The following is an 18,699-nucleotide window of genomic DNA, read 5'->3' as shown; positions in this document are numbered from 1 at the left end:
CACCGAACTTGCAAGTGGGATATTCTTCCTACAGGCAGTAGGGGCGGGCGAGAGAGCCTTCATTCGCCCCGTAATGAGTCATTTAACCATATATCGACTTACGAAGATGATTAATTAACACGAAAACGTTGCCTGGTGTCCCTTTAACAGCTTTAGGGGGTGGTTGTGGTGGGGTCAACGTGGGATGTCACTCTACTGTCTCTAGGACCTGGGGGAGGATGTCGGTTACACCCCCACATCTGTGACATCTTGTGCCATTAAATATGCAAGCCTATATGTAGCCTCAGTTATGTTGCATGAACAAGAAGGGTCGAGAGAGAATTAGAGAGAGAGAGAGAGAGAGAGAGAGAAAGAGAGAGAGAGAGAGAGAGAGAGAGAGAGAGATGTAGTGAAATGAGGTCATGTAATTTACCACAGTTGAGATTAGAGGGAACATTAAATAGAAGGGAAAAGGGGGGAGGTGGACTTTTCAGAGGTAGCATTCACATCCATTACACTTGAGCCAGAACACTTATAGCATTTACGGTGCGATCTGAGAGCTCCCTCCTTCAGGCCTAATGGAGAATTGAGCAGTTCTCACACACCGTCTTCACTGTTAAAAAAGGGCATCAGCATGAGTTCTCATCTGATGTGCTGAAGGCAATTTATTACACAGGCAGGTAGATAGTTCTCTCTCACAGAGAGAGAGAGAGAGAGAGAGAGAGAGAGTGGTGTCTTGTCATCAGAATGACAAAGGTACATCATTAGGTTGTGATACATTTTTAAAGTGCCCCGTCTGGGCCTGGGGAGAGGGAAATTGTCCAAGTATGGCTGTGTGGAAAGAGAGGAGAAGAATTGGGAGGAGTTCAATCTGTAAGGCAAGTCTATGTTTAAAAGTTCTGTCTTCTTGACTCGACATCTCCAGGCTTCTTTTCAGAAGTCGTTTACAATCCTCAAAGTCCAAAGAATTAGTTCCTTTATTGGTTATAAAAGAGGAACATTTTTGCCAGAGTTGTGATGATCGGGGGGTGTCCGTTTTTGCACCTTGTCAACTTCAATGACAGATAGCGAGCTCTTACCACTCACACTGCACACACTTCCTGTGAGGCCTCAAGGGACTTCCTTTGAGACATCCCTCTGCAGATGGTGTGACATGCAATAAAAGAAGAAGATAAAAGTGCATCTGTGACACTGTGTGTGCAAGACCATGTATCAGCATGTATGTATGTGTTTGTGTGCATGTATGCAAGAGAATGTGTGTGAATGTATGTATACCAGTGTCCAGGTTTGACCAAGTGAAATCACTGGTGTTATCCTTAAGGTCTCTGTGCAGAGAGTCACACACTGGTGTGTGTCGGTCACTGAATTGACCCACAGCGTTTTTTTGGAAGTGCCATTCTAAGAATCAATTCTGGGGAAAATGAGCGCTGAGATTTGTGAGCCTTTAGAGGCACGCCGCTGGCGTGTGCCATGCTGTTCTGTAACGGACCTGACCTTCATTAGGGATACTTGAGTAAACAATGTTAATTACCTTGACGAGGAATAATTAAAGGCTGAGAATGTTTTTTTTGTCTTCTTATATGCTGTTAATTTCTAATTTCTACATTTTTTTTTTTTGAAAAGCTGAAAGGTCAACACTCCCAAGGCGAGAGGCTTTATATTGATCAATTGCATGTTATCTCTGTGAAGGCCATTCACTTCAATGTGTTCCTACAATAAGGTCCCTATGGCCACTTAACTTGTTTTTCACAGAGTGTTGAAGAGGGTTGTGTGGGTATACACTGCTTTTCCGGTAGCATCCTCAGTTCTCACAGCTATTTCCGTCACCTCCACACACACACACACACACACACACACACACACACACACACACACACACACACACACACACACACACACACGCACCCCTTTCCCAGCCTTGGTCAAGGTCACAGTATGCCTGGTGGGTGTCCTGTTTCTAATGGGCTTTGTCTCATCGGTCGATGCATTCCATTGGGGCCGCCTCCAAGAAGCGCCAGAAAAGAGACTAGCCTGGGGTTAGGGTGAGGGGGAACAGGGTTGGGCAAAGGGGCTGGAGATTCAGCCATCATTTTGGGCACAGGCAGACCGACTTATGGAGACAATTACTACCAACGTCTTATGTGCTCTTTGCAGCAGGCAGACAGAGTGCAGTGAAACAGAGAAAACCTGTGAAAAAGATGTGGACTGAGGCTCTGCAAAAACCTATTTACTCAGGGAGAGAGGAGAGCAAAAGGAGGGTGGGTGGGTAGGTGGTGGTGGGGGCGGTGTGTGTGTGTGTGTGAGTGGTAGAGGAGAGGAGGGGAGAAATAGATTATTGCTTGGATAAGCATGGCTGTTTTCGTTGTAAAATGGTAAAACATTTTGACAGCAGTGCAGAGGAGGCAGGGAGAGAGAGAGAGAGAGAGAAAAAGAGAAAGGGAGAGAGAGAGGAAAGGAAGGAGGGAGGAGAATGTGATTGGAGTGAAAATATGCTGGGTGGATATGTTATGGACAAATCTTTCCTCCCTAGCATGACCAGGCTGGATGACTGTCAATCTCTGGTGATCTCCGAAGCACTGCTCACTGTAGCTGACTAAAATCCTTTGCCTCCCTGGATGGAATGGCATCACTCTTCCTTCCTTCCTCCCTCCCCTTATTCTCTCTCTCTCTCTCTCTCTCTCTCTCATCCTGCAATGCTCAATCATTCTCCGCCTCCGACTTCCTCTAGATGGAGAGTTTCAATTTCTTGCGGCGGCCAGTGCCAAGGCCAATGTTTTATTCATGTCCGCAACCGACTGGCCGACCTTGACTGGGGGCCCGGGAGAGAGACAAGCCGCCTGCCCGCCCGCCCGCCCGTCAAGACCTCAGACGCAGCTGTGAGGTTGCCACCTCCAGACCACCCTGCTGCGGGGGGCCCACCGGCTGTCACTCCGCACCCCAGAGCGAGAGCCGCTGCAGCTGCTCCTGACCTCGGCCTCTGCCCTCCACTTGACCTCCCGCCTCTAATAAGGAGCGGCCCCTTCCATGGTCTGTGATGCAAGAGCATGGACGAAGGCAGCGTCCACTCTGCCAATGATTACGATGACGATAACAGGAAAAACTACAGTCTTAAGTAATGCTCCATCTATTAAGACGAGCAATGTCCAGACCACAGACTACAACAACAACAGCATGAAGAATGAGATCATCATATCTGGAGAGTGCTGACAGCCAATCTGAATTCATTGAATTTCAGACACATTAACAACAGCACATTAATGAACATGAGGAACATTACTGAGAAATGATTTTGTTTATCGGATACCTGTGTGGATGTTCATATTGTTATAGCTACAGTACAGTTCTCTTTGGCTTTGAGTGGACGGGCCTTTAATAGAGCAACTCTGTGTATTCAGCCTTTCTGTATTAGGCTCTTTAATGAAACATATTGAGAGAACACAATGCTATGGTGCTTGGTGAATGGTGAATCGGAGTTAATATGCATTTCAAACCAAGAACAAAGAATACTTGCTGCTATTAAATCTCCACATCCCTGAAAGTCTGAAAGCCCCATCCAGCAATTATGGCTCAATGTCAACAACGCTGCTGATCTGCTGGTCAACACTGTCCACTGAACATTACATCCTGAGCCTGGGTTATAGTCTCAGGCCAAGGTCTGGGGCCCAGCCATGTAAACCATTATGGATCAGCGTGCTTTATAGCCTCTGATGGGACTGAGATATGGATGGAGGCAGCTCTGGGGCGCTTGATGACATACTCAATCAATCACATGGGTTGAAAACACACACTACGCACCTGGGGCTATAAAGCAAACAGGTCAACGGTCGCCTAATGGATGTGACGGCTGAGATGGGACGCAGGTCTTACCTTGTCTCCTCTCTTCACAGTCCTGGTGGTCAGCTTTCCGATGGCCTTCTTGGCTGCATCTCCCAGCCGCCTCTGCAGTGGACGATAGAAATAAAAAAGGAGTAAAACAAACTGCCACTGATAAAAAAAAAAAAACCTTTCCAGGATCCACTGAATAGGAATGAGGGCGGAGAAGCAAAATAGTTATGCTTATTTATCTGCCGTGAAAGCTCCCTACAAAACTAAAAACTGGAGCACTTCGGGGCAGCCAAGGCCCAGCCCGTGTGATTAATATGCCTGGTTCTGTGGGGCTAAGGCTTAGCTCTCCTCCCCCTACACTACATCACCACTGTCGTATTTCCATGCGAATGCCGATGCTTGGCAGTGCTTCGCTCGGCTTAGTCCATTGACCAAGCAGAGCTCGGAGATGCATTTACGTACGCCAGGATCGCTTGAAGGTGTGACTTTAAGCAAGGGATGAAAGCCACAGAGGTGACCGGACAACTAGGCAGGGGCCCATCCAATCATTGTGACTTGCCCACCCAAACAAAGTCAGGTTTTTTTTTCAGTTGTTGTGCATCTGTGCAGTGTGCAGCCTCAAACCCAGCTTGGATGAGTTGGTGTTGAGTGTAATGGTAGCTAGCTGGTACATAGGTGTGCAGTAGGTATGTGTGTTAGGTAAACCCCCTTCCTGACAAAGGAAAACGCCATTTTTCACATAGCTCTCTGTTTCTCAAAGTCACTGAGCAGCCCACTGTTGGTAAGAGAAAAAAAACAATCGATGCTATCTAGCTTGAGTTGCTGCAGCCAACAGTTAGAGCAGCCAGGCAGCTACAGCGCTACACTCTGGGCGGCATGATTTTAAAGATGCCCCCAGAGTGAAGCACTGTAGCTGCCTGGCTGTTAGCTGTTTGGTAGGGATGGGCAAAAATACATCAAAATGTATTTTAAAATAAAATATCAAATACCCTAATTTTAAGTGTATCAAAATAAACTACAAAATTCATTAGCCACACCATATATCAGTACACTGACACTGTTGATTAAGTGGAAAGTGTTTGAGAGCAACATGTCTCTTTTCTCTGCCTACGAGACATGGCATAACCTGCAAACAGTCAACAGGACAACTATGCTGAAGTAGGCTATTGGTTTTACCAAACATATTTGGCAGTGTTTTTAAACTTCAAACATACACCTATAAAGTATGTTGATATAAAATACGAAGCCATTTTTTTTCAACAAAATAAAATGAGTTTTGTGTTTATGTCAATTTTGTTCCATTTTTTGACCGCTTTGCTATGTTGCCCAACCAAAATTTCTACCCACCCACCCAAATGTAGTAAGCTAGAACAGGCCCTGTTGAACATACAAAACTACTTTGCAAAGTGTATACATGTATTTAGGTATGAATAACATTAGCCCAAAAAGGAAACGTTTGGTTCAGTCTAAAAAGAAACCATTTTAATTAGTTATCATAGTTTTAAGTCAAAAATAACAGAGGTTGTTTGGTTAAAATCGAATCCACTATTTCTAGGCCTGAATCATTGCCAAAATTAATGTTTGTGATTTCTAACTCTATGTAGGCTAACTTGCCAGCTTGCTAGTTCTCCAGAAAATGTTATTTAGCAATGTTGTCTATCAAGTTTTTAACACATGTTATTTTCCTGTCTGCCTAACCACACTAACTTCAGTAAAAATGTCCATTGGCCAGTTCACCATTTACTTTGTATTGTCATTTGCGTCATTGTATTGTTACTTTTTAACCAGTTCTGCTTCATAAACTTATTGATAGGCAAACATACAGACATAATGGCAAACAAGAAATGAGTAGTGTGCTAATCACAAAAGAGGTGGTATCTTCGATATCATTTGGTGCGTTTGGAGGCTGACCTCAATGTGGTTTGGCCATAACCTGGAAAGACTCCAAAACGAGAGTGGCGTGGTGCAGTTATGCATCGTTAAATAGCGCAAATGCAAATGCAAATGAGGTGGCCACAGCCTGGCTCGGCCGTGTAACCATGTCCTGAGAGGACAAACAGGATGGCCAGACATGATGACCCAAACAAGGTCAGGTGAGATGGCCCTTCCTGCAGTGGTGGGATTTAGCACTGGCATATCGGAAAGGGTAGACAGTAAATTGTTCAACTATTCCATGTGTGGAAGCTGAATTTAATGTTTATCAGTGCAAATCATTTCACTGGTTCACTGTGTTCTGTATATAAGGGTAGACATATACTTGACTGTACTTTGGTGTGCAAGTGTACTGTATGTTAGTGTGTGTGTGTGCCTGTGTGTGTGTTTGTGCTAGTGTGCCTTTAACATATACCTGCCAACAATCATTTTTCCCGGGTTTTTCAGGATCATCTCCCAGCGCACTCCCATTTTGCTATTTCTCCCGGAAAACTCACATAATTTGCATGACCATCAAACTTCATTATAAACTCAAAGATCCTTTAGTTTTGTCTGTTTCTGTGATATTTCCCATGTTGCCAGATTGTGTGTGAAATACATCATACACATATCAATTTCAACCCTTTTGTCATAAAACCTGGCAACCCAAAAACCGAATCAGGGAGTGTGTGCGCACTAGGTAGCCACTCTTGCAAGCAGGCTAGTCTTGAATGCTTGAGAAATATCTATTGTCAAATTGTTAGGGAACAATTGCCGTGACTGATGATTACACATCACATAAACTATTGAGTGCTGTTGATACACAATTGGCTACTTGTGTCCTCGGAACTTAATCTGACAGCAGCTGAAGTGTTGGAGGTATAGGGGGCGCTGTGGCGCAACAGGCTACACCACACTTTGGTCCATGCGCCCACGGGGACTCGGGTTCGAGTCCGACACGGGTCATTTCCCCATCCCACCCCTTCTCTCTCCCCCACCTGCTTCCTGACACTCTCCTGACTGTCCTCTTAAAATAAAGGCATAAAAAGCCAAAAAAGCAAGGTGTAGCGTACCGCTTTCGGGAAGGTAAAAGCAACAAATGAAATGCAGTGTTGCAATTGGAGTGTAGGCGAGGCTACAGTATGAAACTGCTAAATATGCAAATACAGATCACGATGCAGGGTATGGCTACATTTCATACATTTCACATAGCATCAATAATCTCCCATATTTTAAAAGCTATAGGTTGGCAGGTATGCTTTAACACATGCTTCCTCACGCATATGCCTGTCATTGCAACTGCCAAGCATTGCTGCAGTTCCTATGCAACTTCAGCTACGATCACAGGACAGATGGAACTACAGCTGAGCAACATAAAGGAGCCTGGGTCTGACTGGGGCTGGCTAATCACTACCCAGACAGACAGCTCAGGGCCAGTTAAGGCCTCTTGCACTCTGTCTGGAGAGTGGAGATGGCTCTGTGTGTGTGTGTGTGTGTGTGTGTGTGTGTGTGTGTGTGTGTGTGTGTGTTGCTGCTGGATCCTGTTTCCTGCGCCCAGTCATTTAGCCCTGATTAAACACCCCTGTGATTTAGCACCGCACTCCAAGGAGATGCATCCCTCTGTCTCACTGCCTTTAAATGTAAGCATCTATATGTATACACATGTGTGTATGTGTATGTGTGTGTGTGTGTGTGTGTGTGTGTGTGTATGGGGGGGGGGGGGGTTGTATAATATGTGTAGATTAACTCTGACCCGTGTGTTTCCCATTTCTAATTTCATTAGAGGAGTAATATGTGATCTGGCAAGTCCATTCTCTGACATCTGAAAATCAAGTGCGTAGGCGTTCTGTTTCTGTAGACAGGCTGGGAGAACAAGATGCAAACAGTGCAAATGCCATGGATACCATTACCATAGACTACAAAAACAGATCAAATGTACTGTCTGCCTTTCCTCTACAGCCCTACAAATCCCTTTGATATAAAGCACCTACTTTGAAAATGACTCCAACAGAGACAGATAATTATGAGGATGTAAGACATAGGAGTTTACTTTGATCATGCCGATTTCTGTACCTTTGCGTGCGTGTGTGTGTGTGTCTGTCTGGTTGTGTAGAGGCTACACAGATCAGTATTCTCCACCTGAACTGGCTATAAGGGTGCCCAATATTGGACCCCCCCCCCCCGTCTCTGGACTAGTACTTGGCCTCCTACATTGTGTGGAGGGTGGAGGAAGGAAGGGCTGGGGCTGGAGCCAGTGCCCTCGTGGGTCAGGGTGGTGTAGCCTTACAGGCGTGTGGCAGGCGGAGCACTGAGCAGGCGGGGGTGAGGGGAGGTGGCGGAGGAGGTGGGGGGGCCGGGGGGCAGGAGCGCTGAGGAGGGGAGTCAGACGCTGAGGAGGCAAGGTTTTACCACCGCCCTCCATCATTAAGCTTTCATAAGCTGGACGGCCGCAGAGATTTAGCGCATCAAATATTCATAAGGCAACCCCCCCAACCCCCACTCGTAACCCCTCCCCTTAACCACCCCCCCCCCCCCCCCCGCCACACTCCAACACATTCCCCCATTCCCCCACCCATCCACACACACACACACACACATACGTAAAGGTCAAGCAGCGATGATCAGGGGAGGCTAAAGGCTAATAATATCAGCTGCCACTCCCCATGCTGTTTTTCCTCATTTCGGGAAGCGGGGGGCGAGCGCAAGTGTTAAGTGCTGATGCACACTGAGAGCCGAGGAGCTCGGCGTGGCTTTATGCACTGGCCCTTAGCGATAATGTCCTGAAAATGTGCAATAAATGTCAGACGGGCTCTCCACTAGATTTTTCTTGTGTGCTTTTACCCCCGTCTGAGAGAAAATAAATAAATAAATAAAAATACACAAAATCATTAGAGCCGGGGCCTGGCAACTTTTCTTAGTTTGGAGTGTTTTTAAAAGCTTTGTGCCCTTGCCGGAGACACTTAGGCTACCCAAATAATCCCATAGTGAAAAGCAAAACACATTCGTGTTTTTGCCCGCAGTGATGGGAAGTAATTTTGTGGGTCAACCAGCGGATTAGAAACAGTGAAAAAGAGTGACTCACTTTATTCGGTTTTACTGCCTGCTGCAGAGGTGCATCTATTCTATAGTCTCCCCTTGGTCATCAGCCATACATTTTCCCACAACCATTATAAACTCCAAACCAAAAAACAGTAAGTGGTAGTAGGTTCGCTAATTCGCTTGATGCTTAATATTGAACACTAAAAAAGCCTGTTTGGCTTGGTAGCTGGCCATAATCCTGTGGTTGCCAGCTTGGCAACCAGGCATGAGGTTTTGGTTTCCATCATTATGACCTGTTATTTGTTTGCATACTAACATAATGACGACACTAATTAGTCTTTAGACACACATTTGAATTTATTTCACCTTATTTCACATAGCCTATTTCATGACAGAAAGAGGGAAAAGAGATAATACATATAATAATATGTCCTGGTTTATAAAAAATAACTATAGTAATTTGCAACTAGTATAGTGATTTCTATAGTAGTTCTTGTGAATAATACTTCTGTTAGGTTCTGTAACATCATATCCTTACCCTCTATAGTGATCCTATAGTAGGCTTAGGCTAGTGTCCCGACATGCTTCTACAGTAGCCTATGTCTCAAAAAGCTGCAAAGAATTTCATTCATCTTTCATTCTGCGTCTTTTCATTTCATTTCATTCATTCATTTTCCGCATGGCACTGTTTATAGAGATGTAGCGGTTGACGTCATAAACCAGTACTGGCAGGAACCCTGCGCATGTGGGAAATATAACAATTATATCTGAGAGCGGGAAAGTAGTAGCCTAAACAAATCCGAATGTAAATTTAAACATCAGCAACGCATGCTCAAATACCATCGATTTATTTATAATAATGAAAATCATCTTAATAAGTAATAAGAAAAAAAGTGGGCTACAATATGTGGTTGCCACAAGGGCAAACAGTGGTGATGAGCAGGTTGCCACTTGTCACAATTTGGTTGCCAAGGACAACCGGGCAACTGTTAATGTCGAGCCCTGATGCCTAGCTATGTCCACTGACACCCTTATGGATATGGGGCGATGTGGGCTACTACTAGTGAAATGGGGGAGTATTGCAACTCCAGAGCATATGGCAGTATGGAGGGTTTAAATCTCCTAAAGGCGGAAGTAGGTCAATCATGGGCTCCTCACAAACTTCATCTCATAAACATGGAAGGAAGCCTGTGGAGCCATATCAGACAATCAGACGTGGGAACAGGAAGTGGAAGTGTTGTGTAGGTTACGGGTCGCACCTGGCTGCGGTCACGCGCGTTGGTGTCGCGGATCTTCTGTATGAAGTAGAAGATAAGCCAGGCAGACGAGATGATCATGAGCACAATGAAGGAGATGGAGACGAAGACTAGCGAGCCGCGGTTGATGTTCTTGGGCGGCCCGCGCGAGCCCACCGTCACAGACACCAGCACAGTCAGGTTTCGCTCCAGCAGCGACAGCAGCTCCTTTCCATACGACTCGGTGATCATCACCGCCACCGTGTCACCCGTGCCTGAGGGGAGAGAGAGAGAGAGAGAGAGAGAGAGAGAGAGAGAGAGAGAGAGAGAGAGAGGGAGAGAGAGAAAGAGTGAGAGAGAGAGAGAGAGAGAGAGAGAGGGAGGGAGAGAGAGAAAGAGTGAGAGAGAGAGAGAGAGAAAGAGTGAGAGAGAGAGAGAGAGAGAGGGAGAGAGAGAAAGAGTGAGAGAGAGAGAGAGAGAGAGAGAGGGAGAGAGAGAAAGAGTGAGAGAGAGAGAGAGAGAGAGAGAAAGAGTGAGAGAGAGAGAGAAGGTGGCAAAGAGAGTGAACAGATGGGAAACAGAAAAATTAACCCACTGACTAACACAAAACTGCCACACAGCATACAAATCACACACACACACACACACACACACACACACACACAAAGCCACACACATTTCCACATGCACAATAAACACCCTCACACATACGCACATGCACACAAACCCACACATATACGCAGACGCACATACATGTGTACTCACTGACACAGAAACACACCTGCACACAGCCACACGTGTGCCAGGAAAAAGAAGGCAGTTAATTTACCACAATGTTCATTTGATTAGGCACACACATATCTAGCCTACCACACAAGTACAAACACTAATTCCTAGAGGGTAGATTACTATTGGCTAACCTTTTTTCCCTTGCACACACACACACACACACACAGCTTATCTGTTCACCTCCGATCAAACTTCAGGCAGAGTTCATCTTGCCCTCACGGGGAAACTAACCTATTTAACATTGGGCCGTTGGCACATGGGGCCGTGGCATGGTGGCAGGCATTAGAGAACAAGCCCAGATAAATATTGGATGGCGCATGCTGATCTGAGCTCAGGCCCCCATTGAGCGCCGAACACTCCCCCTCTCTCCCTCCCTCCTGCTGATGCCCACCAGCCCCCGCTGCCTCCCCCTTTGCCAAGCAAACACTGATTGCCCTCATCTCAGGCTGACAGGCTCCTTCGGCTGGGTCCAGAGGGAAGACTGGTTACAAAATCACCAGCAACAAAACAAAAGTGCTGAACGGGGCACTTACATGAGCGAATGACTAACAGGGGCTGGGTAATAGAACAGCTGTTATTTTTAGGGAGATGGAATGGGGAGAAAATGTGTTGTGAAAGAGGGAGTAGGGTGTGAGAGTGTGTTTGTGTGTATGTGTGTGTGTGTGTGTGTGTGTGTGTGTGTGTGTGTTCTGGGGGGGGGGGGGGGGGGGGGGGGCTGACTGCAGGGCTACTGCTGGCGGATGCAGATGTGGTGACGTTGGCGACGATGCTGTTGCTGCTGCTGCCGTCGGTGGTGCTATTTTCCGACGGGTGCCAAAGCGCACGCACACCGATGAAAAACGCCAAGGTCGGCCAAGACTGATAAGCGCAGGACAGGCGCAATCTAATTTCCCCTGGCGGCACCTTAAGTCATACACGCCCATTGATCTGGAGGCACGACGTCACCGGGACAAATACGAGGAAAGCCGTGTAGGTACCGGTACGCAGGATGTGTGTCGTTTCACATCTAATAAACATTTATCAACAAAACCACCCTAATATTAACTGACTGGACAACAGAGCAATGGAAGTTTTCTTAGATAAGTGCTTTGGAATAGAGACAGTGTTGGGATAGACAGATTATAATGATCAAACCAACATTACTCTCCAGTGTACTTCAATCATTATTTTTCTAAAAAGTTATGCAAGTCAACCATTCTATAATCATTAATCATTCTCAACTTGTCACACACACACCCTCTGATCTTATGACTTTCACACACAGTTAAGCTTTAGACATCCATTATTGCTGGCTGTGTATAACATTAGGTACAGTACACAAAGGTTTCTGTTGTTCCATGTTCCTCTGCCACGGGCCATGGTGGCATTGTCCCAAAGTCTCCAAGGGTTATATGATACCTTAATTAAAGCAGAGACTGCCAAGCCAATTAGAGCCTAAACAAGTAGGCCTAGTAAGCCAGAGTCATCTGAGACATGTGCATGTAGTGCATGTAGTCTCGTGTTGTAGACTGAAGAATGTAACAAGTTAGGACACCAAGGCTGATTCTCGTGCTAATTCACGTCTTTGAGACGACCAAGGCAGCCCTGTTTTGGCGGCTGTGTGCTTTTGATGCGTCACATGAAATGGGTCTTAAAATTTAATTGGCCACCGCCTGTGATCTGTCCTTAATGTCTGCAAGCGCATGGAGGGGGTAAAGGAGTTCGGAGATAACGGATTCTGCCAGCGCAACGGCACCTTGGTGCCATCACAGTAGTTAATCGGAAATAACAGAGAGAGTGTATTTGCAGAACAGTATGCTTAAGAAGAGGCCATTTAGAGACGGGAGAACAGACGAGTCATCAAGGAATCCATGCCGTCAAAGAATTCCAGTACAAGCTCTCCATGTGCTTGTTGGGGGAAAAAGCTTCAGGATGGACTATTTTTTTTTTTTCAAAGGCTTACAAATCATGCATTGAATTCTAACCAACAACTGCTTCCCGGACTCTCCAGCTGTCTTGCAATGTCGGCGAGATTAGTGGAGACATTAAGACTGTCATTAAAGCTGCTGTTACATAATGCAAAAGACATTTACCAGTATGAGCCATTGAATCTCAAACTTGTGAAGAGTTGGGCACAGCTCAAGGTCTGCTACAACACAGGGCACAACTTAAAAAAAAAAAAAAAAAAAAACTACTAACAGATAACCGGCTAAGGCGTCAAAATTAACAAACAAATGGCAGCAGTAAGCCCCAATGCTCGCAAGCAACAGGATGATGAGTGTTTCACAACAGATCACAAAATGGGAGGGAGCTAGGGAGGGAAAGAGGAGAAATAGTCTCATCTCAGCTAGCTTCAACTACTACAACGCTGCTCATTAGTATTGTTGGTGTGGAGTTAGGAATGACAGTTAGACATGCAGCTCAGTCGTAACGTCGAGTAAATGCAAAGGTTACGGAGTGCAAGGACGAAGCGTGTGGAAAGAGTGAGAAGAGAGGTGTCGGGTGCGAAGGTGTTCAGGTTACTGCAGCCATTGGCAGACCAGAGAGAGACAGATTCAGAGCCAGAAGAGAACCAGAGAAGGAGAGAGAACAGAGGTGCAGAAGGCAACTGGCACATTATTATCCTTATTGCAGTTTCATTGTAATATAATGTTTGTCGAGTAACATTTGTAAAGTCACGCGCCTACGACCCAAGGGATGACAGCAGGAGGAGGACGCTCCGGGAGCTGTGAGGAGCTCACCTGGCTGACCCAGGGCGAGGGAGAGAAAGCGCCGCGTCAGCAGGGAACAGCAGGGCGTAGCGGGGACAGTCCGCCTCGCTCCGCTGGTGACGGATGAGGCCGGCAGGGGACACATACCACGCCGTTTGTCTCCATCCACGTCGCGGCCCGGAACAACAGCTCTACATCACCGCAGGGAAGCGGCCGGTGAGACCCAGCGGAGCGTGGCTAACTGACATCCACGCTTTTGGTACTGGACTCAGACAGGGAGGGGTGTGGAGGTGGAGGTGGAGAGGTGGAGATGCAGGAATGTCTATGGACTGGAGGTCTGCATGCTCCGAGGAGTTGCCATAGAACAGATACCGTTTCTATACAACCTGCTACAAGAACAGATATTTGTACTCATAGGCTTGCACATTTCAAACACACTTGGAAAAATATTAAGTGCTGTTTGGTAAATTGTAAACAAAGATAGTCACTTAGAATAGGAGCCACAGAAAGCCACAGAAAGCTTATGAGCTTCTTGAAACAAATCTGTCCAGATCTCTCTTGCTCCCTCTCAGTCATCTGTCTGAATGAAGCATATAAGCACAGGTATGCTCTGTGGAGCCCTCCCTCCCTAAGGAGAGGCCTGCCAGATTAAATGCTGGCAAAGGCTGCATGTTGCTTGACTCCAAGGGCATCGCTAAGAGATTGCTTCCTCCGACGGCACCCGGCGAGCCCGATGCCATCGGAAGAGCGCCATGGAGATCAGAGCCTGAGGGGCAGGCCTTCTCCCTCATGCCCCGCCCCACATGTGCTTTGATTCATGAACTGCACCACATCCATCTTCCAGAATCTTCCCTCCCTCGCCCCCTCGGTCTTTTAGCATTTACATATTTTACGTGTTTCTGTCAATCCCGCGTGTCATTATGATAACCTGGGGCATTTCGCACATTTTCCTCGCCAGCACCTCGGTGTGCTTTTAAAATACAGGGAGGTGAAGTCATTAAAGATTAAAGATTGATCTTTTCTTTTTTTCAGAGGAAAGCCCCTTTAAGGTGCCCTTTAGACCACAGACGCATGACTCAGCAGTTTGGGCTAATCTCCCAGTGGGCGCTATGGGAGATGAGTGTGTGTGTGTGTGTGTGTGTGTGTGTGTGTGTGTGTGTGTGGAGGGGGGTGATGTGATGCGGGGCACCTTTGTGTTGTACTGACTGACAAACAGAAGAGGGTGGGCAGATGGAGTGTGTGTGTGTGTGTGTGTGTGTGTGTGTGTGTGTTGGTAGTGGTGGGGGGGGGGGGGGGGGGGGTGTAGATGGTACAACGGAGCCTGAGGTTGAAGGGGAGAGAGGAGAGAGTGTGCTTGGCAGCAAAGCTTTGACATTGGTGAGGTTGGATCTACAGGTCTGCTTCCATTGGGAATTAGGGGTTGGTGGGGGTGGCTTTGCAAATTGCATTTTCATCGACGAGCACAGTACCCTCTGCAGCACTGCACACAGAGGCTGCCACATCCATAGCTGCAGCACGACAGCACTCCTGGACGGTGGTCCATAACAATGACAGCAGCGTCTCATAAAATGATGACTATGAGGGGGCAGTGATGAAATAATTTGTTCCAGGCCTTTTGAATCGTGAGGCTATTGTAATATCAACACTAGCACTCGAGGGCATGTCGTCGCTTCAAAAATAGCTCCACAGACCAAATGTGGAAATGGTGCATTCGGATTATTGTCAGTAGTACCCAGCTCTATCACATTACATTACTTTGTCCATATTAGTCTTGGGTCTGTCTTGGGTCTTGCCTTAATGACTGCAAAGACTGTTTCCTCCAAGAGGAGCGAAACCAACCCACACTGACACTCAGCTGTCTATATGGAGTCAGTTATGACACTATGCTCTTCATTAAACATCCATACATGGTACCATAGAAGTGACAGGAGTTAACAAGATCAAGTTTGATCTAAATGTCATAAAAGCTAATTTACTGCAGAGCAAATAGAGGAATGCTCTGACGAATGCTGTATATTGATAAGAAAATTGATAAAGGTATTGATTCTAAGATAAATATCTTGATACCTTGGTGGCAAATTTGCTTACTCATATACTTTGTACCCACATAAACTTACACGTGCCTTCATGACTCACTTAAACACTCTCTCTCACTCACTCAAACCTACATCCACAAAGATTTACCTGGAACTACATGCATTTATGGCCTGTATGGCCATGGGGATCGATTGTGAATCACAGCTAGTCAAAACAACTGGCCGGCAGATTGTTGACATCCCCATAAATCATTACCTTTATGACCGGCCCGCGCTGCCCTGGCGCAGACTGCTGCGAACACACCCAGCTGGACAGCTGCTGTCCCCATGTCCCTGTGCCCACTGAACAGACACAGCCATGCGCACACTGCATGTGTGCGGAGACGCACATAATAAAAAACACCAATACACATACTTGTATGGTGGAAGAGCGCACACACACACGCACGCACACACAAAGAAAACTACAGTACAAATCCACACACACAGAAAACCACAAATCCACACCCACACACACACACACAACATTAAAGCTAACCAATCCCCCACCCATGACTCATATATTCTTAAATAATGTTCTCGTTCTTTGGCAATGGGAGATGCAGAGCCACCAGCTTGCCCCTGTCATCCTTTTTCTTATTTTTTTATTTTTTTTTTATTATGGCAAACACCATTGACATTACAGAAAATGGAACACTACAACGACATGCACAAGAATACTACATCGGACAAACAGATGTACATTACACAAACACATACTGTAACTTAACAAGACATCACATTGACATGGCTTATTAACACACATAACATTAATAACAGAAAGGCTAAGGATGATTTGCGTCCAGGATGATTACAGATATGATTATCAGGGATGAAATTGATGACCGGAATGACAAGAAGGGGGGCTGGGGGGGGGGGGGGGGGTGCGGATGGTAGGTTATTTATTTGGGTCTCAATGAGTTGTGGTAATTTTATGCTGTTTAGGAAAGAGTCTATGAATTCCTGGTTGGGGTTTATTTCTGAAGAATATAGTTTATTGTAAAACTGGTAAAAAACATGTTTTTTTTTAGGTGAACTGGTTAGCTTCCCTGCCGAGTTCTTTATGACTGGGATTGTTGATTTTTCTTTGTTACGTTGAATTTGATTTGCTAAGTATTTACCTGATTATTGCTATGGTGGAAGTTTTCCTGCCATAAATTGAGTGTGTTTATTGAGTGTTTCATTGAGTTTGAATTTATGTTTCCTAAGTTTTGCCTGGGTTGCTTGCATTGGTTTCTTCTAACAGTTTAATTTTATTGTTGAGTTCTACTTCCTGTTCTTTTTCCTTCTTTTTTTTGTATACTGAATAGGAGATGATTCTTCCTCTGAGTACGGCTTTTCCTGTTTCCCACAGAAGGGAAGGAGATGATTCAGGGGAGTCGTTCACTTCTAGAAAGAATGCCCACTCTCTCCCAACAAAGCTGATGAAATTTGGGTCTTGTAAGAGGGATGTATTAAAATGCCATTTGCTAGATGGTTGCTGCTGGTTAGTTATGTTCCATTTAATTGTAACTGGGGCATGATCGCTAATGACTATGGGATGAATTGTTGAATCAGAGATACTTTTCATTATAGAGTTGCTGGTTAGAAAATAATCAATACGGGAATAGGAGTGGTGGACCGGAGAGAAAAAAAGAGTAGCATTTGGAGTCTGGGTGCCAGAATCGCTCATGAACTGTTTTATTGTTTTTGTGGATTGCCAGATTCGTTTGCTTTTAGAGTGATCAGATCTAGTCAATTGTGGGGTCTAACACTGTATTGAAGTCGCCTGCGATTATGATGGGACAGCCAGATAGAGTTGAGATGGAGGTGAAGAGGTTCTGAAAGAAAACTGGGTTGTCTGTATTAGGGCCATAAACATTAGCAATTGTTACAGGGGTATTGTGAATTGAGATTTTTATGATGACAAAACGTCCTTCTGAGTCTGTGATGGTGGTGTTATGGATGAATGAGATTCTTTTGTTAATCAGAATGCAAACTCCCCTTTGTTTTGTATTGTAATGAGCTAAGAAAATGTGATTAAATTGTCCTGATTTGATACGGGTGTAGTCTGATTCTGAGAGATGAGTTTGTTGTAGGAGACATGTGTCAGCTTTTAAACTATCCAAATAATTTAAGATTTTGAGCCTCTTCGTCTGAGATCCAATCCCACGGATGTTCCAGTCAGGAATGTAAGTGGTACCATGTTGGGAAGGTCTGAGGTTTTCTGCATCTCACTGCTCGCTTGCCTACACAAAGCGCTCTGGCAGAACGTGCATGGCCTAATGAGGACGGGGCAGCTGTGGCCGCCCACGCTCCACATCACTTTAAATGATGTCTGTCTTTCCATTAGGATACGTCCCACCGCGCCAGGGGATAAATATAACCCACGGAATGACGGCGCAATACGCAACACTGGAGCTTCTCTCCTCCACCCCGCCGAATTTCAGAATGAAAACATGACAAATTAGGGGTCCATTCTAAAAAAAAAAAAAGGATGGGGTGGACAAAGGTTGGTTTACGTTTACGTAGCCTTTAATGGCTGTTCGTTTAAAGGGGAGAGTGTCGTTGTAGTAGAAGAGGAGAGGTGTGGAGGCTGTGCGCTGGGAGCAGATTGGCTGACCTTACCTTGATGACTCAACCAAACACTCTGTGTACCTGACCAATGGGAAGGGAGCGCGGGGCCGACCTTCACCTGTCTGTGACTCTGACAGAGAGATAGCACTTCAGCAGCAGCTGTCACTGCCGCGTGAGCTAGGGACAGAGATGCTGACGAGCTGATATCGCTCTCTCTCTCTCCCTCCCTCACTAACACACACACACAAACACAGTCTCAATTTTACACACACAAAGTCGCGATCGTGATCACGATCACTCACACACACATGCACACACAGTCTCATTCAAACAGACACACACACACACACACACAAGCACACATGAATGTAAACAAAATCGCTCAACATTCATCCAAAACAGACACCTTTTAAAATGTACAAATCCACAAACAACTATTCACATTCACACACAGACACAGACAAACACGAGGATGTAGACACTTTCCCTTTCTTTTGCCCTCCCCGCTGCTGATAGTTTACAGCATCAAATCTGACCAGTTAATTCTAAAGTGAAGTTATAAGTGTCAACAGGGCCAAGTGGACTGAGCTGAGGGTTAAT

General features: G+C 45.8%; 1 protein-coding gene across 4 annotated transcripts in view; it reads right to left on the bottom strand.

The window, feature by feature from the left end:
• Nucleotides 1-18,699, bottom strand: part of rnf130 (ring finger protein 130) — a 50,871-nt gene that overhangs the window by 14,459 nt on the left and 17,713 nt on the right. For all 4 annotated transcript variants that reach the window (XM_042074124.1, XM_042074126.1, XM_042074125.1 and 1 more), the window contains exons 4-5: nucleotides 10,014-10,264; nucleotides 3,847-3,918 (exon numbers count right to left, since the gene is read on the bottom strand). In XM_042074124.1, coding sequence (XP_041930058.1) covers nucleotides 3,847-3,918; nucleotides 10,014-10,264 — 323 coding nt within the window. The remainder of the gene's footprint in view (nucleotides 1-3,846; nucleotides 3,919-10,013; nucleotides 10,265-18,699) is intronic.

Source organism: Alosa sapidissima, chromosome 20 (genome assembly GCF_018492685.1).
Source record: "Alosa sapidissima isolate fAloSap1 chromosome 20, fAloSap1.pri, whole genome shotgun sequence".
NCBI lineage: Eukaryota > Metazoa > Chordata > Actinopteri > Clupeiformes > Clupeidae > Alosa > Alosa sapidissima.
Note: the sequence above shows the minus strand (reverse complement) of the source record. Positions and strands in the feature narration are given on the sequence as shown.